Source organism: Gracilinanus agilis, chromosome 4 (genome assembly GCF_016433145.1).
Source record: "Gracilinanus agilis isolate LMUSP501 chromosome 4, AgileGrace, whole genome shotgun sequence".
Classification (NCBI taxonomy): Eukaryota; Metazoa; Chordata; class Mammalia; order Didelphimorphia; family Didelphidae; genus Gracilinanus; species Gracilinanus agilis.
Genome location: NC_058133.1, coordinates 163,660,281 through 163,682,992, shown reverse-complemented (window position 1 = coordinate 163,682,992; position 22,712 = coordinate 163,660,281). Strand labels below are relative to the sequence as shown.

Here is a 22,712-nt window from a genome sequence, read left to right as displayed (position 1 = left end):
AAGAATGATGGGACTGGTGGCAGTGAGGATGTGTGTGTGGAGAGAGAGAAAGAGAGAGAGAGAGAGAGAGAGAGAGAGAGAGAGAGGAAGGGAGAGGGAGGAGGGAGAGGGAGGGGGAGAGAGTGGCAGTGGCAGAGACAGACATGCACAGAGAGTCAGAAACAGAGATAGAGAAGCAAAGGGAGAGATGAGAGATTGAAAGAGACATGAAGAGTAAAATAGAATGGCCTGAGCTATGTGATATTAAATAAGTGTTCCTGGGTATGAGATGCCATCTAAGAAGGTGAGAGGTCCTTCTTAGAAGATACTCTTATAAGGCAATCAGTACTAGGGTTTAGAAACATTAATCACCTTGAATCTGAGATCTTAGCTGGAAGGGAAAAAATGGCATCTTTATTTTCACTAACCTCTAACTAAAATTAAGGATTATATGTATGTTATACAATATTACTTTAATTATATTATTATGACATAATACAATTCATGTCATTTCTTATATCATGACTATTATAATAATTATACATATGATATATTATATCTACATATGTTTATATAATGTATTATATAAATATATATTATATATATTATACATATGCATTTTATTTCATATACACATTATATATTATATATCACTCACATATATTATGTGTGTATGCCTGTTATAAATATACAGAATGACAGGCAGGCAGACAGAGAGAGAGAAAGAGACAGACACATAGATAGATAGATAGATAGATAGATAGATAGATAGATAGATAGATAGATTGATAGATAGATAGATAGATAGATAGATAGATAGATAGATAGATAGATGATTCAACAGATTGTCAAAGGAGCCTATGGCACAAAACAAGTCAAGAACTCTTGAATTAAATGATAGATACTAAGAGAGAGGAGATCCACAGTCTTCTCTGCTAGTCAAAGATGACAGGGCATACTTAATCCAGGATTCCTCATCATCCAAGTCCTGGAAAAACTGGAAAAGAGCATGGGCCTCCTTGAGCTTTTTGTGATGTGCAGCAGCCAGGTCCTGGACATTCCGGAATCGGTTATTGATATTGTCCCGTTTCTCCTTGATCTCATCAGCATTGAAAGCCCCACTGTCAATTAAGTGAGTAGCCAGTTCATTCAGATCCTTGAGAAAGTCCTGCAAATCCAGAGTGGGCTCCATGAGCAGAGACAACACTATGGATAGCCCCCCCACAGGCCCCATTTACTCCTTGATAGATCAACTCTGTTGGAGAAAAGCCTTTTTTTTCCCAATCCTATAACCTCTTCAGTTCAAGTTGAAAATGAATTGGGATGGGATGGATGGGAAGAAAGGCATAAATACAAGAATGAAGGGCACCATGTAATGTGCCACTCAATTATATACCATATTTCATAAGTATCTAATTCTTTCTTGTACTCTCTCTCCCTTAGTTAGATTTGTAGTCTCTAGAAAATGAGAGATTGTGCCATATTTCGTATCTTTGTGTAGTATTACACCACAACCAAATATGAAAAGCATGTACAACTAATGATATTTTTGAAGTTAGGCCCTAAAAATACTAGGATAAGTTCTAGGCTCTCAATACCTATATTACATTAATCAAAGCCAGTTCCAGCACCTTTGGCTGATGTAACAGTCCCACAGGGAAAAAGTGACCCTTACCTCCAACACATACAATTTAACAATAGTATTTATATACATTTAATCTCACAGAGTCATAATTTTCATAAAGATAAAATTGAGGCAATAATAAGAGATAGCACAGCAAACCTGGGAGGTAGGGGCTTTTATCAATCTCTATTTAACAGATGAGGGAACTGAGGAATAGAGAAGTTAATGAGATGAATTCAATGTTAGCAAGGACTTATTAAGTGCCTCCTACATTCCAAGCAATGTGTTAAACATTGCAGATAAAAAGAAAGACAACCCTCCCCCCCCCACCAAAAAAAAAAATCAAACCAAGAAACAGTTTCTGCTCTCGTAGTCTAATGGTCAGCCAATAAATATCCAAAGTTAGATTTCAATTCAGGTCTTCTTGACTTAAAGTCCAACAATCTATACACTGCACCACTTAGCTCTTCTAATAATAAATTATATTTCCACTATAGTATTAAATAAATATTACTACTATATATGTTACTTTTATGCACGTATCACAAAATTAAAAGGAAATCACTTTGCAAACCTTAAAGTACTTAAAATTGTTAATTATAATCAAAATAACAATTATTACTAATATTATATAAAGCACTGATAGATATGTTCATACTTTCTCACATTCTAGATAGAGATATACTCATGATACCCTGGGCACTTTCTTTTATAGTTCAGAAATTACAAGGTCTTGGAACTTTACTGACTAAATATTTAATTGTTCTTTCTGGATAGAACACGAGATCTAAGCATGAGCAATGCAAACACAGGTACCTCTTCTACTTCTCAACAATTTAGGGACTCAATACCCTCATGATCTGGAAAATCCACATAAAATTTTCTGGCCCTCCCTTCACACTGGAGAAATCTGATTTTTTTTCATTATTTTTCTTTTTCTTTTATTGGATGTTTATAGTACATAATATGTATTTATGAGTTACTAAACTTTTTAAGATATTTCTGTATTGGTAGCTTTCATATGTTATGTGCTGGCTTTCATGGTCTTTTTTTACAAATTTTAATTTTTTACTTATTTTAACTTTAAAAAGAAATTGTGTATAATTATGGCATTAAAAGATAAAACATGTTGGTAATTTATACAATATCATGCATATATTTTATGCATTTCTGAGTTTCTAAACTTTTCCTTAGTCATTTGCTGCCTTTCAAATGTTGTCTAAGGCTTCTGCAAAACTCCCCAAAATTTCTCATTTAATTTCAAATGATGAACTAATCACAACCATGATGGGGGAAGTCACCACATGGAAAGGATACCTGTATTATTACTCATTTTACTGGTGAAGAAAATGAGGTTCAGAGAGATGGAGTATGCTTGTCTTGGAATTAGGAAGAACTGGGTCCTCATGTCTCAGACACTTCATAGCTCTGTGATTCACTTAAACCACTGTCTGCCTCAGTTTCCTCATTTGCAAAATAAGGAGTTGAACTCAGCCTCTAAAGTCTCTTCTAGTTATAATTCTACTAGTCTGTGAGCACAAAACCAATAATGGGTCACACTCATGTCTGTGGTCATGTGTCAGTGCTTTCCTATTGAAACCAAGATTTAAAATCTTTAAAAAAAATTCCTAATCTAAGACCCTTTGAATTTTTATCACTTGTCTTAAAAGCTTTGCCACCCATATTTAGGGCAAAGAAAGCAATTTGCTCATTGACTAAGATAAAGATCTCCTATAATCCTGCCTGCTCACATCACTGTCAGAGACAAAAGGGGAAAAGTACAACAAACAAACAAAAATAATGCCACTGTTCTGGGTAAGGAGGATGAGTTTCAGCTGCCACTTACCTCACGAGCTGACATCTCTGTTTCCAACAGTTGATGCTTCTTGAGTAAGTTGGCTGCTGAAGCCAAGTCCCTGGCTTGGTCTTTCATGGCCAGTAGTGTCTCTGCCTTAAATAAACAAACAAACAAATAAATATGCAAGTAAACCAACAAACAAATGAATAAATGAGCAAATGAATGGATGGATGGATAGATAGATAGATAGATAGATAGATAGATGTAGACAGTGAACTGAAAAACTGCTATTTTGTTAAAAAATCACTCTTCATAAGTAAATTAGATGAACATGGAATAGTATGCCTGTCAGATCTATTGGGAAGGAAAGAATTTAAAACCAATTAAGAGATAGAGAATAAGATGTAAAATGAATAATTTTGATTATATTAAATTAAAAAGGATTTGTACAAACAAAACCAATGCAACCAAAATTAGAAGGGAAGCAACAAACTGGGAAAACATTTTACAAAAAAATTATCTTACAAAGAAAGGTCTAATTTCTCAAATATACACAGAACTAAATCAAATTTATAAGAAATCAAATCATTTCCCAATTGAAAAATGGTTAAAGGATATGAATAGGCAGTTTTCAAATGAAGAAATGAAAAATATCAATAATCATATGAAAAAGTATTCTAAAATCCTCCTGATTAGAGAAATGCAAATCAAAACAATTCTGAGGTACCACCTTACATCTAACAGAATGGCCAAAATGACAGTAAAGGAAAATAATAACTGTTGGAGGGGATATAGCAAAACTGGGAAGCTAATGCATTGCTGGTGGAGTTGTGAATTGATCTCATCATTCTGGAAGGCAATTTGGAATTATGTCCAAAGGGCTTTAAAAAAGTAATTTCTTTTGATCCTGCAACATCACTATTAGGATTGTATCCCAAAGAGATTTTAAAAATGGGAAAGGTTCTGCTTATACAAAAATATGTATAACTGTGTCTTTTGTGGTGGCAAAAAACTGGAAAATGAGATGTCCATCGATTGGGGAATGGCTAAACAAATTGTGGTATATGATGGTGATGGAATACTATTGTGCTATAAAGAATGATGAACTGCTTGATAAAGGTACTGAAAAAACCTATATTAACGTATGTGGAGTGAAATGAACAGAATCAGAGAACATTATACACAGTAACTGAAATACTGTAGGACAATCAAATGTAATTGGCTTTGTTACTATAAGCAATGCAATGATCCAGGACAATTCTGAGGGACTTAGGAGAAAGAATGCTATCCATATCCAGAGAAAGAACTGTGGGAGTAAAAACCCAGAAGAAAACATATGACATTACTTTTTTATATGAGTATATGATGTGGGGTTTTGGTTTTAAAAAGATTACTCTATTACAAAAATGAGTAACATGTAAGTAGGATTTTAGTGATAATATATGTATAACCCAGTGAAATTGCTTGTCAACTCTGGTAAGGGGGAGGGAAGAGGGAAAGGAGATAACAAGAATCATGTAACCATGGAAAATGTTTTTAAACAAATTTTTTTAAACCACTCTTCAAGGAGAGTGATCACCCTGATCTTCCATCCTGACAAGGGGTCAATTGTGTTACTTTCTACCTTAGGCACTGTCTTCTCTATAAAATCAAATATAATGAAAAGAAAGGGGAAAATCCACAATAAAAAAAAGTTTATACTTTTCAAGGGAGCCCTGGGAAAATTCAAGGAAATCATGAAGTTTTAAAAGGTCAAAAAGTTGTTTGGAGTGAACTAATAGACTCACAAATGCAACACAAAGGAGCTGACCTCTTTGCTACTCTGAGTATTCTTCCTGCCTTTTTGTGCTTCCAGTCTCCTAGATCAATAGCAATGCCATAATAAGACTGGAAGTAAAGGGCTTCTCAAGAGCCATGGTGGGAAGTGGGCAAGGAATCTTAAGAATGGGAATGAAGACACCAATGAGACTACTACAAACAACAATAATAGCTAGTATTTATATAACACTGTAAGGTTTACAAATGCTTTACATACATTATTTTGTTTGATTTAAACTAGGTGAGGGTCTTGAGGAGATATGGGTTATAGGATATAACAAACTGATTTAAAAATTAAAAATTAGATTTAATATAGCCTTGGAAAACTTGGAAAAGGAAAAATTATATAGCCAGCCATTTGGAATTTCATTTACCTCATTTTTGAAATGATAGAGCTAGACAAGATGGTCTCTAAAGCTCCTCCTAGAATCCTGTTTTGTAACATTTCTGTACTCTATGCATATATAACATAACAGAAAAGTTAACCAGGATATAGAATTAAATAATCCAACTATGGGATTTAGTTTTCTAGGTGGGGATGCAGTGGAATTTAATTGTAGCATTTAGACACTGTTACTCTGAAATCACTTCTTTCTAGGGTCCCTAAATCTCATGGCCATCCAAAAGCCCCTTCCTTTCTCATTATATTTTCCTTTCTGTAAGACCAGAGTCTTAGCTGAATTTGCCCTGCTTTCCTTCACTTGTTTTACTACAAATAGCTGCTCATTATCATTGCCAAAACTCATAATAATCATGTGAGTGCTCAGTTTGTATTTCAATCTCTTGATTCTTGGGAAGATACCAGTACTATCTCCTTACAAAACTGTAACCTCTTCCTTTTCTCTTACCTCACCCACCTCTTGTCCCACCTTATTTTCCTCCCCACCCTTTGACTTCAGAGCTATTACCTCAGAAAGCCAGAATTCAAAGTCCCGGATGCCTGTGTTGAACCTCTGTTGTCGGCTTGCTTCGTTCAATTTCTGCCCTTTGTCTTTGGTTTTCTCCAGAAGCTGGTTCCAGTGTTCACTCAGTCCAGACAGTCGTTCCTGCCATGGACATATAAATTGGTTCCTTAGTAGTATGTGGTACCCAGGCCCTAGTATAATTGGAGAGAATTATGTAGGTGGGAGAAGGAACTAGGGAAGAAGAGGAATACTTCCTTAATCATTCTAGGCAAGTGGTTCTGACACAGATTCAGGTTGACCAGGGAGATAGAAGAGGGTCCTGGGTGAGAGGAGTTCTGAACTGGCCACATGAGCATGGAATATGGGAATATGCCAACTGTTGACAGTGATAATGACATTCTAATTTTTTTCAGCTCTTTAATTGTGGTCTACAGATGTGAAATCAAGGAGATTGTGGAAGCCCCAAATATTGTTGTAGAGGAAGGAACAAAAGGTTTGTGATCCCAGGATGAAATAACCTCAGAACCTCAGCTAGCCAGAGCTTCTAAAGAAAAAGATAACTAAATCATCCCCATTCCTAGAAATGGGGAAAGATAGGGAGTTTTAGCTCAGCTGCTTTCTTGGACTAGATGAATCCACTACACTTTGCCACCTGAAATGATCGGAGGACATTGCCCCTATACCTTCACATCTTCCTCCTGGCCATCACATGCTCTGCGATCAATAAGGGAGTTCCCCAGATTGATGACATTTTCAATTTCATCAGTCCGGCCAAAGACTTCATTTTCAAATGTCTGATGCTTCAAGTATTTTCTCTGGAAATGAGACAGAGACAAGAGTATTATTGATCTACCTGAAGAAGACAGAGGATAAGAGATTCTACACATTCATTGAGAAAGGTCTTTTGAGCAAATCATCCAAGGGAAGCATTTCTTGGGGTTGATGCCTCCATTAGATATCATAACCCCTCATTAAGTAGATCAAGCAATCCCAGAAGGCAAAGCCAATTTGTCTCTTCCTCTGAGCCTCCCAGGCCTCCTCCCCTTACCCTCATCTAGGTTGTTTAGCATTCAATGAATGGTTGAATGACTAATATGCCACATTTAAGAAATGGACCACTCAGAACTCTAACAGACCACAATGAAGCAACCTGGATATTAGTGGGATCTTTGTAGGACTCATCACAGGCTGTGGGCATCATCTCATTGATCCAATCTGACAAATCTTCAATGTCACGATAGAATTGTTTTAGGTCTGCATAATCACCAAGCTGTTCTCTGTCAGCAATCATCTGTCCCTTGAGAGCATTCCACCTGATGGAGGAGACCAAGATCACCCTTTTACTTTGCAATCCTTCCCTATGGGACTCTGGTTTCCTTCTCACCTTCACTCCTATTTATGTCCCAACTTGGCTTTCTACTCCTCTCAGACATACCTGTTTGAAACCCTTTCATTCTTTTGTCCATTTCCCTATTCTCATATTGGATTTAGTCCTCTGATATCCTCACTAACTTACCCTCTCAAAACAGTCTCTCAGCTAGGTGGTGCAAAATAGAGAGTGCTAGACTTTGGACCATCTTGCCTCAGACACTTTAGATCACTGTGTAATCCCAGATAAGCTGCTTAATCTCACTGTTCCTATGTTTCATCATCATCATCCTATATTGAAGAGTTGTTGTGGGAATCAACTGCAAAGCTGTTTGCAAACATTAAAGTAGTATATAAATGCTCACTAATTTTACTCAACTAGTTCTACAATGTCTCTTTCTTTCAGGAATCTTCCCCACATTGATTATAGGAAATCAGTTTTCCCTGATTGTCAACCTCTTGGGAGAGAGGGCTAGTACCTTCCCTCTTTGGACATGTATAATCTTCATCTCAGAAACTGGCCTCCATTTCAGGTCAAATGAGAAGTGTCATTTTCCTTTATTCTGTTCACTTAAGATTTTGCCACTTCTGTCCTTGCTTCTAGGCTGATAAAACATCATCATCTATCTGGAAATTTAGATTAGCCCACCTAAAAGGCTAATCCTAATAGGAGCTAGCCATTGTTCCTTGGAAATATAATGATACCTTCAAGCTGGAGAAGGAAGAGGAACTGTTCTCTAAAAGTAGATTCCTGGGATCATGTGTGTGTCTATGTTATCTATGTTGTTTTAATAAAAGTTTTACTGGCATGTTACGAGCAAGTCATGGTCCTTTTACCAATCATTCTTTGTCCAGGATAACAATTCAACCCAATGGTCCTTATGTTTCACTCTCAAGTGTTCTTAGCCCTGGGATTTTAAATTAATTTTATTGAAATATTGGTCTTAATATTCTTTCTACACACATTTAATACAACTATTCGCTTATAATAGCCAGATTATCATTTTAGAAGAATGTTATCAAAGGGAATCCTGAATTATATCAGAAGTTAAGACTACAGCAATTTTTTTCAAACAACTAATTATGAACTTATTTATTCAACAAACATTATTGAACATTTTCTAAATGCAAGTCCTGGTGTTAGATCTAAATGATCTCCATATTTCCTTTCTAATTATAATTCTATAAGCAATTTTTAAAAAATGAGACTTTCAATAAACCCCACCAAGTGAAGAGGCTGTATTTGTGAACCTCATTCTCTACAAGTATTAGTTTAATCAATACACAGTGCCCCAGTATCTAGCAAAGTGTTTGGCACATAGTAAGCACTTAATAAAACTTTATTGACTCTTTGTGGAAGATCTCATATGCAAGGCCAAGATCATATGTGATTTGGCATTCATTAAAGACTTAACTGGTAATGAAAATGACAGTGATGCTAGTAATAGTCCATTCCCCAAACATACATCTTTCTTCTACTAATCTCCCAGAGTAGGTCCCCTATTTTGCATATCTCATTTAAAACTGTTCTGTGATTATCTGGGAATTCCCATCTACTCTCGGACTTCCCAACTGCAAGTCCTTAGCCAAAAGTAACCTTTCCCTTTTGGAAGACCTTAGAGGCAGGGATTTAGAGCTAGAAAGGACATGAGAATTGTTTCATCTAGTCCAATTTCTTCTTTTTAAAGGAAACTGAGGCCCAGAGAGTATGGCACAATAGAGATCCAAACCCAGGCCTTTGCACTCAGAATCTCATTGGATATTTTATCAACCTGCTCTCTTTATAGATTCTTTTGCACTTTCCCATTTCTCTTCATTTTCTAACTCCTCACATTTGTACCTCATTCTGCCTTCAAGATTACATGGCATTTGAAGGAAAGGACAATGTAGCATTTGTATTTTTATATCCTCCCAAATCAAGCAAACTGTATGACGCAGAATAAGAATTCAGGGAATTCAAGTAGAATTGAATTCTTAGAATCACTGATACCCAAGTTGGTCTCAGGTTCTAGGGATATTGCTTCATATGAGCAGTGGGGTGCAATTCTAGGAAGCTCTGTCTGGTGCCATATTCACACACACAAACAAACACAGACACACACACAGACACGACTACTTGCAGGCTGCTACACAGTGTTTCCTGATTCGGTGTTTCCCTGACTCATATTCTGATTTATAAGTTCTCTGACACTCTCTCCAAAAATGATCTGGACTTAAAATGTATATAAGACCCATGTAGACTTTTTTCTACTTTTGTGATACTTCTTGGGTAACTCATTCATCTTCTTTGGGTCTCAATTTCTTTTTCTATAAAATGAGGGGTGAGAGTAGATGCTTTGAAATCTCTTCTCACTTTAAAACCAATTTTTCTATGAAAAGTGAAGATGTTAACTTGTAGAAGGTGAAAGGGGCTTTGTCACAGGATGCCTATATTCAGAGAGGGTCAGAACACACACTTCTTCCCATCATGACCTATCCCTATATCTTAAATTGAAGTCTAATATAGGCCTAGACCATCACAAAACACAATTTTTTAGCTTATTGACCCTATACCCACCCCAGCCTATTCTCCTAAATCCCCATGAAGGCAAAGATAAAATTGTTTCTTTTCTCAGACTACATTTATGGTTGAACAACCTGTAGACAAATGGTCCCCCCAACATTTGCCCTGCATCTGAACTGTTTTTGTTTCAGATAAAAATATTCTAAGCACTCTTATTTTTTGGACTCTTTCATAGTTAGGGTAATGAGTTATTCTAGAGTTTAGGGTGAATTAATACCAAGTAAGAATTGTTAATTGTTTCCCCAAAGAAAGCTCTGGAGGGCAGGATTTTTTTTTCTTTCTTTTTTGTTATCTCCAGCACAATAGTTGGCACAAAATAGATGCTTAATAAATGCTTATTGGTTAACTGGCTGACTATCTGACCCCACCTAGCAAATAATGTCTGAGTGGGAAGCCACTAACCACCAAAAATTGCAAATCATAGAATGAAATAATTCTTGGTGTCTGACCTGTCCAACACTCTTTGAAGCCGATCAGCAATTTCCTTCTTGGCATAGTGGTCATCATCTATGAGCCGCTCTGCAAAACTTTTCAGTGAATTTATCTTTTCTTCCTGGACAAAGAAAAAGTTAGAGGTGACATGGTATAGGAGAAAGAACACTGAGTTGGGAGTCAGAGACTCAGATCAAATTCCAGCTATGATTGCTAATGGTCATGTAACTGGTCATTTTGTATATTTCTAAGACTTAGTTTCCTCATCTTGTATGATAAATGGAAATCAAGTACTATAATCACAATGCTATTGAGAGGAAATTACTTTATAAGATCAAATAATGCTCTAGAAAAATCCTGCCACCATTCCCCACTCCCCCAAACCTTTAATTTGAAACTTTAACAAGTTCCCCTTTCTAGACTACTGCCTATTTATATCTTGGGAAAGGGGAAGAAGTCATTTCTCTCTTTCTGTTCATGATGCTAAAGGAACACCAAGCCTTGCCATCAATCTTGCCTCTATTTTCTATTTTGTTGTATTTCCCATTAGAATGTATGTTCCTTGAGGATAGGGACAATCTAGCTATTCTTTTAGTAGTGTATTTCACATTTTCTTATATATCTCTTTTTGTTTGCTTAGCACCCTGAAATTACTTATTACTGCTTTTTCATTAATTCATTCATTTTCTGGATGAATTGGGGGGGACAAAGATAGCCTTACTACACATAAGGAAGAGCTTTTCTTTCTTCTTCATTTGTTTTTGCCCTGTCCCATCTGGATCCAGTCCAGGTTTCAAAAAGCATTTTTCCCCTCCCATTCGAAAACCATTTAATAACTCTCTTACACAGTTGGCAGTCATGATTTGTGCTGAATAATATGAAAAATTTACAAGCAACAATCCATAAATCTGTACCCTGTGTGCATTCTTAAAGAGATGTATGTAAATCATTTAAAAAATGATCATATTTAAAATATGCCAGAGGAGCTTGTGATTTTATGGAATCCTAGAATTCTAGGGTAATTCCTCTCATAATGCGAATGATTATCTAAGAATTCATTTCTTTGGGAAACTGGAATATTCATATATGGATATACACATTTATTTTTTCATACATATGTTATGTATATGTATATATACTCCACTTTCCCACAAATTCTTAGACAATCAGATAATTCATTTTACATATATAGACATATATATGATCTATAGGGATGTCCCAATTAAGTGTGTATATATATATATGTATATATAACACATATACAACATATACATATACATCATGTATATAGTATATAGATATGGAAAACATACAAGTATTTAATATACACATATTACAGATAACTAAAGTATATATATGGCATATATAATATACAGATTATAACATGCCAATATTAATGAATGATAGATTCATTGGTTTGGGGGTTTTATTTCCTTAAACTGTGAGGATCTCTATATATAATTTTATGCTTCAGAAATACAAGAAAACTGAGAGCAGCTGCATAAATTTAAGAATGCCCGAAATCTATTCTAACTATAACTACTTGATTGTAGTCCAAACCCTAATCTTCAGAACGTAGATCTCAATTGGCAAATATTTGCCTAACTAGGGAGTCTGGAAAATGTATCTTTTAATTCAACCTTGCTTCCCACATTCAAGCCCCAATGAAATCCCTGAATACTTTATATCAAACAAGTATGGATATTATCCATTTCTGTGTCTTTAATGAGAGGCAGCTAGTTGGTTAGAGCTCTGGGCCTGGATTTAGGAAGAATTGAGTTTGTCTGATTTAGGATACTTACTAGTTATATGATCCCAGCTGGGAAAGTCATTTAATCTGTGCCCGTCTCAGTTTCCTTAACTCTAAAAAGGAGATTATAAAAGCACTTACCTCTTAGTGTTGTATAAATCAAATGAGATGTTTGTAAGACATTTAGCACAGTGCCTGGAACATAGTAGGCCTATAGCAAATGTTTATTTCCTTCCTTCCTTCCTCCTTTAATATTTTAATATTTCCCTACCACAAATTGGAGAAATAGGTAGTACAAGAAATAGTTTTCTCATTTACAGAAAGGGAACAGGTTCAGAGAAGATTAAGAGTTAGAGTTAAAAAGGAATTTAGAGAGAAGTCAATTTAGCCCCCTAATTTTACTGAGTACCTCGAGATCCAAAGAGCTTGAGTCCCTTGAGCAAGATGACTGAGCATTTACTAGGTTTTGAAAGTCAGTTGTCTGATTCTACTTCCAGTCATCTCTCTTCTCTCCATCATGAATGTGAATCATGCTGCCCCTGATTCTGCATTTCCTTGGTTCCAGCAGTTAAATGGATTGTTCAGGAGAAATACTCTGGTCTCCCCCCAGCTTCCCACATCCCAGTACTCTTGGCTAATCTTTCACCCAGTCATAGCCTGCACATAGTGGGTCAGGACATCAGAGGCACAGCTTGACCTGTATACCTGGGCATTGATTGCCTTATCTAAATCATCACGCTTCTTCATCAAGGCCTCCAGACTACTCAGTGAGTTTTTGTCATCTGTCCTCAGAGAACTCTCTCGGGCCACCATCCAGCTCTCTGCTTGCTCACAGTCTCCTTGGAACAGCTGTGGGGATTCAGGGAAAAAATACCTGTTAAGATTTCTGTAACACAATCTTTTCTCCATCAATGACAGGAGAGGCACTACATTCAGAAGTAAGCATTGCAGTTCCTAATGCGCTGCATGAACTAGGATTAACACTGGAGAAAACATACTTCTCATTCTAGTATTTAAAGCTCTTCACAGAACAGTTATCTTTAAAGGCTTATTTCTGTCATTCCCCTTTGCTCTCCTCCTTTCCTCCCTTTCTCCTTGAGCTTCCCTCAGTATCTGTGATCTCCTTGTCCTAGAACATCCATCCAACCCTGCAGTCTTTCAACTTGGAACATCCCTTTGTGAGGCTTGTCTCCTCTCATTGATGAGTTTCTATTAGAGTTTCTATTCCATTTTTGGCAGGTTCTAGGCTGGCTTTCATTCCCTTCTATTTCTGGCTTCTGAATTTTAACTTTCCCCCCCTGACCACCATTTCCATGCACCACACTTTTCAGCTCCCTTTCATAGACTGTCTTCCCCCATTAGAATGTAAGTTCCTTGAAGGCAAAAACTTTCTTTTTGAAATTTTGTTTGAATTCCCAGCACTTAGCACAGTGCCTGGCACATAGTAAGAACTTAAATCCTTCTTTGCTTCCATTCCTCCCTTCCTTTCTTTCTTTCTTCCTTCCTTCCTTCCTTGACTTTGGAATGCAGCTGGAAATATATAATTCAACATACTCAATTATACAATCAACCCACTCTATATCCAATTTCAATCCCCTTCTTGTTTGTCTCTTTTGGCTATAATTTTAGGAGAGGAGAATCAAACCTGAGGATACAGGAAATCATCAATTCAAAAAAGAGATAGATAAGAGGTGAATCTTTGCAAATAGCATAGGAAGGCCAGTATTCTAGGAAGATCTCACAGTGAACAAAGATTATATACATGTGATAGATGGATCAAAGTCCAGATCCAATTCCCAGTGTTCCGGGAACAGAATTTGGCTGTACCTGGAAATCCAGGCATTGATCAAGCATCTTCTTTCGCCGCTCCCAAGATTTCTCCAAATCATCTCTTTCGAGTCTAACAGATTGCAGCTTCCCTTCTATTTCAGGGCCAGCCCGATGCCCACTGCTTAGAAGGTCTATTCCAAAGTCTTCTAGGGCCTGGAATGTAGGAGCCTCAGCCTTCATCTCATCATGGTGTTCCTGCCAATTGGGAGGAAGAAACCATTTACATTGGAAGATGAGAGCAGTCAGAAGCAGGACAGCTTCTTTGAAGGAAAACGGAGATGGCCCTACCTGATGTCTTTCAAGTAAGATTTCAGTTCCTGTGAGGTCCTCAGCCAATTCTGCTGATGACACGGGACCACGGATGCTATTGATCCATGACAATATTTCCCTAAGGAAATAGACATTTATAATCATTAAGATAAAATGGGGAGATAGCTCTCAATTCTTGATATAAGTGGGTGAAGAAAGAAGAGGGACAAGAGCCTTAGTGGATATCTCTATAGTTAGGAAGTATATAGTAAATAATGATCTAACAAAGGAGACTGAGGAGGGAGAGAATTAGTGCTAAGAAATTACGAAAAGAACAAAGAAGTAGTCTGATGAAAACCCAAAAAGGAGTCAATGTCCAGATCTTTAGAAGCTAACTGTAAGACTATTTTCCACCTACTTTATATCTCATCTAGCAATAACATTACACATTTTAATAGTTCTTTAAGATCCTAAAGTAAATTTCCTCTTAGCAATTAAGTATGCTAGATTTGGAATATTGTGAAAAGGGCATGAAATTTGGAGCTAAAGGATTTGAGTTTCAAATCTAGATTTTACTCATGAACTTCAGCAAGCTTCTTGACTTCTCTTGGCTTTACTTCCTTGATATGTAAAATAAACATAATGATATTCATGATTTTATGGAATAGCGAGGGCATCTAGTCAAATCACTTCATAAGATCCTAGGAACACAGATTTAAAACTGGAAGGCTCCTCAGAAGCTCTCTCGTAAGAGAGCTCAGAGTCTATGAGAGGGAAAGTGACCCAGAGCTTAGATTTGATAATGGGTCTTCTAATTTCTACTTGAAGGTTCTTTCTTCTGGATCTAACCACTTGTGACTTTGACAAGCATCCTGGCATTTATTTTTGGTTCCCTTTCTAAGGAGTGGCAATGCCTTCAGATCTCAGCAACATCCCAGGACAGAAAAGTGCCCTGGATGGGATCAATTTTCCATCCACCTCTGCATAATGGTCACCCACCTGAGATGTTGCTCTGCCCCTCACCTGGCCTGATTGAGAAACAAATAGAGCTTCTGCGCCTCGCTCAAGTCATCCTTTCTTTCTTCTGTGCGCCGAAGCAAATTATCCCAGGCCCCATCAAGCTCAACCTGTTGCCTGCGCAGGTCCTCAGTGGCATCTGGGTGAGACTCAATGAGCCTCTCTGCTGTCTCTCCCAAAGTAGTCACCTGGAGAAATGTCAGAACCCTTCTCATCAAAGGCCACTAGTCTAGGCAATCATGTCCTAGAATAGCATGCATCTAGCATAATACTTAGGTCCAGCCCTCAGGTGCTCACGTGAATAAAGTCATCCAGCTCTACATATTTAAAATACAACCTTCAAGTTACTAGGGTTTTCATGAGAAATGTAAAAAATGTTTTTTTTAATTTAAAAAATAAATTAAAAAATAAAAAAGAGAAATGTCAATAAATTCAGAATGAAAAAATCAATCATTTTCAGCTTTGATAAAATAACAATAATAATTCTAATTCTTATATTAATTCCAATACTTACATAGCACATAAAGTTCAAAGTACTTTCACAAATATTCTCTCTATATATGATGAATAATAATTACTAGAATTTATATGTGCTTTAAGGTTTACAACATACTTTACAAATATCTGATCAATACATCCCATTTAATATTCATAATAACCCTATGAGGTAGGTGCTATTATTATCCTTATTTTATAGATGAGGAAAACGAGACAAAGTTCAAGTGACTTACCCAAGATCATACAGTATCAGAGGCCAGATTTATGCACAGGTCTTTCTGACTCCGCATATGATGTCTATCCATTGAATCATCTAGCTACTCATTTTGTGGAGGTAGGCAAGACAGCCACAACTAGAACTTGGCCTAACAAGTTAGTATAAATCTTGTTCAGGGGCACCTAGGTAGCATAATGGATAGAATGCAAAGGCCTGGAGTCAGGAGGACCTGAGTTCAAATCTGCCCCCAGAAACTTCCTAGCTGTGTGATTCTGGGCAAGTCATTTAACCCCAATTGTTTAACTTTTATTGTTCTTCTGCCTTGGAATTGACTTAGTATCAATTCCAGAACAGAAAATACAGATTTAAAAAATAAAGACGACACATTATAACTCATGTGAGGAAATCCAGGAGTCCAAAGTGGGAGATGATAAAAACATTTGGATGAAAGTAAAAATAGAAATTAAGATTATTTAGTCATAACAATATATACTACAAACCACTTGTGCAGAAGGAAGAATTAGATTAGTTCAGGAAACATTACAAATTTGTCTTAGAAGGATGATATTGTAATCCTGGAGGATGTCAATTATCTTGAAAATTGCACTCTCTCTCTCTCTGTCTCTCTTTGTCACTCTGTCTCTCTCTGTCTCTTTTTCAACCCCCCCTCGTTTATCTGTCTCTTTCTCCCCCCTCTCTCTCTCTTTGTTTCTGTCAGTCTCTTTCTCCCCCCCCCTCTCTCTCACCTTTTCTTTCACTCTCTTCTCACTTGATCTCTAACTTGGTCTCTCCCCTCCCCCAAAAAACAAAGTAGTGAAAAATGTGTGACTTGCAGTAATGATAATGTCATCATTCAAAAGTTTAGGCAAGCAATAAAGGGACCTGTCATTCTGGACTTGATTCTGACCAACAACTTCAGTTCAGGGTTACTAAGGTAAAAACAGCTGGAAATTTGGCAGCAGCAAAGGTCCATGATTTCACAGAATTTATGATGGAAAAGGAGGTATGAGATGGAAATGCTGTAGATTTGAAGAAGCAAATTGAAAGAGTTCAGAGAAAAGATAAGTAGGGTCCAGTGGATTAATGTTTTGCAGAGGAAGTTGGCCTGGAAAGGACAGGATATGTTCAAGGATAGAATTCTATATGCCCAAAGAGCGATAAAAGAATGCCTGCCCTTTGATCCATCCATACCATTGCTGGGTTTGTACCCCAAAGAGATCATAGTTAAATAGACTTGTACAAAAATATTTATAGCTGCACTCTTTGTGGTTGAAAAAACTGGAAAGTGAGGGTATATCCTTCTATTGGGGAATGGCTAAACAAATAGTGGTATATGTTGGTGATGGAATAATATTGTGCTCAAAGGAATAGTAAAATGGAGGAATTCCTTGTGAACTGGAAAGACTTCCAGGAATTGATGCAGAGTGAAAGGAGCAAAGCCAGAAGAACGTTGTACACAGAGACTGATATACTATGGTAAAATCGAATGCAATGGACTTCTGTACCAGCAGCAATGCAATGACCCAGGACAATTCTGAGGGATTTATGGAAAAGAACACTACTCACATTCAGAGGAAGAACTGCAGGAGTGGAAACACAGAAGAAAAACAATTGCTTGAACACTTGGGTTGATGAGGACATGATTGGGGATGTAGACCCGAAAGGACCACACCAATGCAACTATCAATAATATGTAAATAAGTATTGATTGATGACACATGTTAAAACTAGTGGAAATGTGAGTTAGCTATGCTGGGGGGGGGAATTTGAGGGGTGAAGGGGAAAGTAAAAACATGAATTATGTAACCGTGGAAAATTTTCTAAAAACAAAAAATTTAATAAATTGAAAAAAAGAATAGAATTCTAAAGACAAAGAAAAAATATTTAGGAAGTTAGAGGGAATCTAGTGGTTCAGAGGGCTGTCATGTGGAAGATGGTTTAGATTGCTTTTTTGGTCCCCAGAGTTTGGAGGAAAGAGGAAAAGGTGTAAGATGGGACGAATATTTCAGCAATGTTACTATTAGAGCTGTCTAAAAGTTATATTATCTTACTTAGGGAGTAAGCAGTGTATTGTACCTCACTGCAGGTGTTCAAGCAAAGCTGAATAATTAATTATTGGAAGTGTATATAAGGGATTCTTGGCCAGGTACCAGTTGGATTAGATAGTTACTAAGATTCCCTCTACACTTCCAATCTAACCCTTTGTGGAGGGGGATTTCATGGATGTTATACATTGCGAATGTTTTTAATCTTTCTAAATGTACTGATCAGCTTTATTTTCCCCCACTCTAAAATTTTTACTGTTATACAAGATAGCTCTCAGGCAAGGGGAGGATGAAGAATAAATGGAATACATTTTACATCTCCAGGGTAATGTAAGAAACAGAAAATATCAATAACTTTTTAAAGATCCCTTCTATTCAGAGTGTGTGTTTCTTTGAGAAGAGGAGATTTAGGGGAAACATGACAGATTTCGTCAAGTATGTGAAAGACTGTTATGTAGAATATGGCTTAGACTTGCTTTGCGTGGTCCTGGAGAGCTGAACTAGGACCTGTCATGGCAGTTATAAGAAGGAATATTTAAATTCAACCTAAGGAAAATGTTTTCTAACAATTAGAGCATTACAAAAATGGAATGCACTGCTTTGGTTGAAGGCAGAGGTGAATTCCCCATTGCTAAAAAGTATACATTCAAAGACTGACAACCACTAGATGGGGATGTTGGAGAAGATATGATCATCTGTGTAAGGGTGGAGGAGAAGCCCCTTGTAATTCTTAATATTCAGTGGTCAATATCTCCATTTTAAAGATCAGAAAGAGATAAAGTGATTCCTCCATAGCTGCTTTACATTCAGGAGATCTGAATCTACTTCCAGCTACTTATAAAATCTTGGACAAGTTATTTAACTTTTCTGAACTTCAATTTCCCCACATGTGAAGTGGAAATAGCCCCACTATTAGCACTATTGAAAAGTTGAAATTTAAGATAAGGTACATGCAGCATCAAAGGCATTTATGTTAGGCATCTCCACTTTCTTTCCTTGTATTCTCTTCTAAACACTGCAGTCTGGCTTCCTACTTCACCACTGAATAGAAATCTCTTTCCAAAGTTACCAGTGATAACTTCCTTTCTGGATCTCAGTTTTTTTTCTCAAACCTCATCCTTCTTGACCTCAGCAGTCTTTGAATCTTTCAAACCATTGGTCACCTTCTCCCTTTGTTCTTCTCTAGGTTTTCATGATGTTGCTACTTTCTAGTTCTCCTCCTACCTGCCTGACCTCATTTCCTCCACCTCCTTTATTAGATTTTCAGCCATATCTTGCCTACTAATCATGGGTATCCCAAACTAACTATGGATATCCCCACCTAAGGCTTTGCCTCTACTCTATCCTATCTCCTATTTTGATGTTATTTGCTCCCATGCAACCATTCATACCTGTGAAGACAATTCCCAGAATTATGTATCTAAACTAAATGTCTCTCCTGAGCTATAGTCTCATATCCCTCACTGCCTTTTAGATATCTTAACGTGGATGTCCTATATACATCTCAAACTAAACATGTACAAAACAAAATTCATTTTTCCTCTCCCTCCTATCTGCTCAAATTTCCTATTAATGTCAAGAGCTCTATTATTATCTCAGTCAGTGGAGGCTCACTATCTCATGACTCCTCACTCCCTCTCATTTCTGATCTTACCGAATCTCTCATATTCACCCTCTTCTTTCCACCCATTCAACCATCACTCTGGTCCTAATTAGGCCATGTCTAGATTATTGCACTAGCCTACTAACAGGTCTCCTTTCATCATGTTTCTCTCCAATCCAATATAACCTTCATTCAGCAGACAGAGTGATAGTCCTAAATCACAAGTCTGAAAATACCATCCATTTCTTCAATAAAATCCAATCCCTATTAACTCCCAAATCAAATATATCATATCCTATTTGGCATTTAAGATTCTATGCATCTTCAGATGTATTGTGGGAAGATGGTGGAGTAGGATTTGAAACTTTCTTATCTTCCTAATACCCTCCCACAAACAACCAAAAGTAATTTCACAGAATCAAAGCTAAAAGCAACAAAAAAGGATGAGTCAGGAGTGAAGCTGAACAGCCTAAGAAAACTAGGGAGGAAGTTTTCTGACTTCCCTGGCCTCAGTTCCAGTACAGTAGGCCCTAGGGGTAGGAACAGAGCAAACAGAATGGAATCAACAAGATAATTGGCTCAGTACCCAGTAACGCTGGATACTGAAGGAGTAGAAACTGTGTAGTTTGTGGGTGCCAGGCCCTAAGAGCAAGAGGTCAAGGCTCATTGCTAGCAAAGAAGGGACTTTGGAAGCCTCAGAAATATGGACTGGACACCTGCCCTGTTCCTGGCTGCCATAATTACAGAGAAGGAGTGAGGAAGGAGCAGAAACCAGTGTTTGGTTGCTGAGGTCCTGGGGACCTGTGGTCACTCCAAAAAGAGTGGAGTCCATGGTTACAGTAGCAGTAGCAGAATCACCCACAAACTCTGGTTGGACTCCTGAGGTCAATCATGGATTGGGACTTAAGTGGAGGACTTGGGACAACATCAGATCCTGGACTATAAAAATTGGAATAACTAAATAGGACTCAGGTAAAAACAACAGAAAAAAAATCCTGAAACCTAAGGTAGCATACCCCAGCACAATAGTAAGCCTGGGAGTCCAGAAAAGCCAATAATTAAATCTATTGGCCTGGCCACTAAGATTTAAAAAAATTAGGTAATTTAAATAATCAAGCAAAGGAGAAAGAATTCAGCAATTGATAGCTATTAGGGGAGCAGAGAAAACCCCAGTTAAAACTTGAAGGACACAGTGTTGTTCTTTGCTACTTCAAAAATAGCAAACAAATAAAATAAATGGCCACAAGTTCAAAAAGACCTTTTGGAAGGGGTTTAAAAAGACTTCAAAAACCAAATGAGGAAGATGCTTTTTTTTTATTTGAAAAATAAGAGCAATGCAAGAAAATCAAGAAAGGAATAAAAAATTACCAAAATGGAAAAAGAGATCCCAGAAACTCAGAGAAGAAAATAATAATTAAGAACTAGATTTGCACAAGGGGAAGCTCACTATTTCCTGAGACAATAAGAAATAATTAAGAAAAACCAAAAGAATGATATAATAGAAAAGAATATGAAATGCCTTATCACAAAAATAGCTAACCTGGAAAAAACAGACCAAGAAGAGAAAGTATCAAAATAGTCGGACTTCCAGAAAGTTACAATCAAAACAAGAGACACAAGAAATCATCAAGGAAAGCTGACCAGAAATTCTAGAATCCGAGGGCAAAATAGAAATAGAAAAAGACCCACTGATCACTACCTCAAAGAGACCCAAAGATGAAAATTCATCCTTGCTAAGTTCTGGAGCTCCCAAGTTAAGGAGAAAATACTACAATCAACAAGCGGAAAATGTAATTTGAATGCTGTGGAGTTATAGTCAGAATAACATAAGACTTAGCAGGGACCACATTAAAAGTACTCAGGATATAAAACAAAGCATTTTGTAAAGTAAAAAAAAAAACTGGGTTCCGGGTTAAGATGGCGGCAGAGTAAGAAGCCGCTCTTAACCTCTCCTGACCAAAACACACAAAACTCCTCAAGGGGACATAAAAACAAGTCCAGACGAACGGAGGAACCCCACAACAGGGCACAGCGTGGAAGGTACGTGGAATCGAGACATTTCCAGGCTATAAAGGGCTCTCACTAAATCGCGGGCTGAGCAACCGCCCCACCCCCACCCCCTCCACACACAGCACCTATAGCACGGAACCCAGCTAAAAAGAAATAGAGCAAGTTTGGGGCACCCATCGAGTCATTGGCAGCTCTGGGGCCTGTTCCTGAGAGCAGCAAGATCTAGGACCCCAATAAGCCAAAGAACACAAGCAAAATCTGAGCGCAGGAGCAGAGAGTGGACGCTGGACGCAGAGCGCACATGCACGGGCAGAGGCGTGGGTGGAGGCAGACACAGCCAGGAACTAAAGCTCTGAAAACCTGAGTGGGGAACCAGTGCAGACGGGTATACGACTGTGGAAGCAGCGCCCTGAGACTTGTAAAGGAACCTCCTGCAGAGGATCAAGCAAGGGGGCCCACCAGGGGCCTTGACCTTGCAAAAAACCAGAACTCAGACCTCAGGAGCCAATGGACCGCAGACAGACACTGAGCGCGAGGATAAACCTGAGAAGCTGCTGGGCTAATGATGGCTAATCAGTTACAGGAAACTCAGAAGAGAAAGAATAACAACAAGAAAAAGAAACCTTTAACACTCGACAACTTTTACACAGAGAAAATCCAGACAACCGAGCAAACAGAGGAGGAGAACAAACAAGCATCCAGACCCTCCTCAAATAAGGAAAACTCCTCACAAGCTATGGAAGAGTTCAAAACTGAGATTTTGAGGAAAATGGAAGAGATCTGGCAAGAAAATAACTGTTTAAAAGGTAGAATCTTGCAATTGGAAAGTGAGGCTCAGAAACCAAATGAACTGATAAGCAAATTGAATACCAGAAATGGCCAGATTGAAAAGGAATACCAGAAGATTATGGCCGAAAACCAGAAGATTATGGCCGAAAACCAAAAGATTATAGCCGAAAATCAATCCCTAAAGGCTAGAATTGAGCAAGTAGAAGCTAATGATCTC

The 22,712-nt window shown here is 37.5% G+C and overlaps 1 protein-coding gene across 1 annotated transcript in view; it reads right to left on the bottom strand.

Moving 5' to 3' along the window:
* SPTA1 (spectrin alpha, erythrocytic 1) overlaps positions 1 to 22,712 on the bottom strand; it is a 129,166-nt gene that overhangs the window by 53,343 nt on the left and 53,111 nt on the right. Inside the window, exons 27-36 of the mRNA XM_044675009.1 lie at positions 15,340 to 15,521; positions 14,356 to 14,455; positions 14,065 to 14,262; positions 12,943 to 13,086; positions 10,505 to 10,608; positions 7,275 to 7,437; positions 6,808 to 6,939; positions 6,128 to 6,265; positions 3,450 to 3,554; positions 939 to 1,147 (exon numbers count right to left, since the gene is read on the bottom strand). Coding sequence (XP_044530944.1) covers positions 939 to 1,147; positions 3,450 to 3,554; positions 6,128 to 6,265; positions 6,808 to 6,939; positions 7,275 to 7,437; positions 10,505 to 10,608; positions 12,943 to 13,086; positions 14,065 to 14,262; positions 14,356 to 14,455; positions 15,340 to 15,521 — 1,475 coding nt within the window. The remainder of the gene's footprint in view (positions 1 to 938; positions 1,148 to 3,449; positions 3,555 to 6,127; positions 6,266 to 6,807; positions 6,940 to 7,274; positions 7,438 to 10,504; positions 10,609 to 12,942; positions 13,087 to 14,064; positions 14,263 to 14,355; positions 14,456 to 15,339; positions 15,522 to 22,712) is intronic.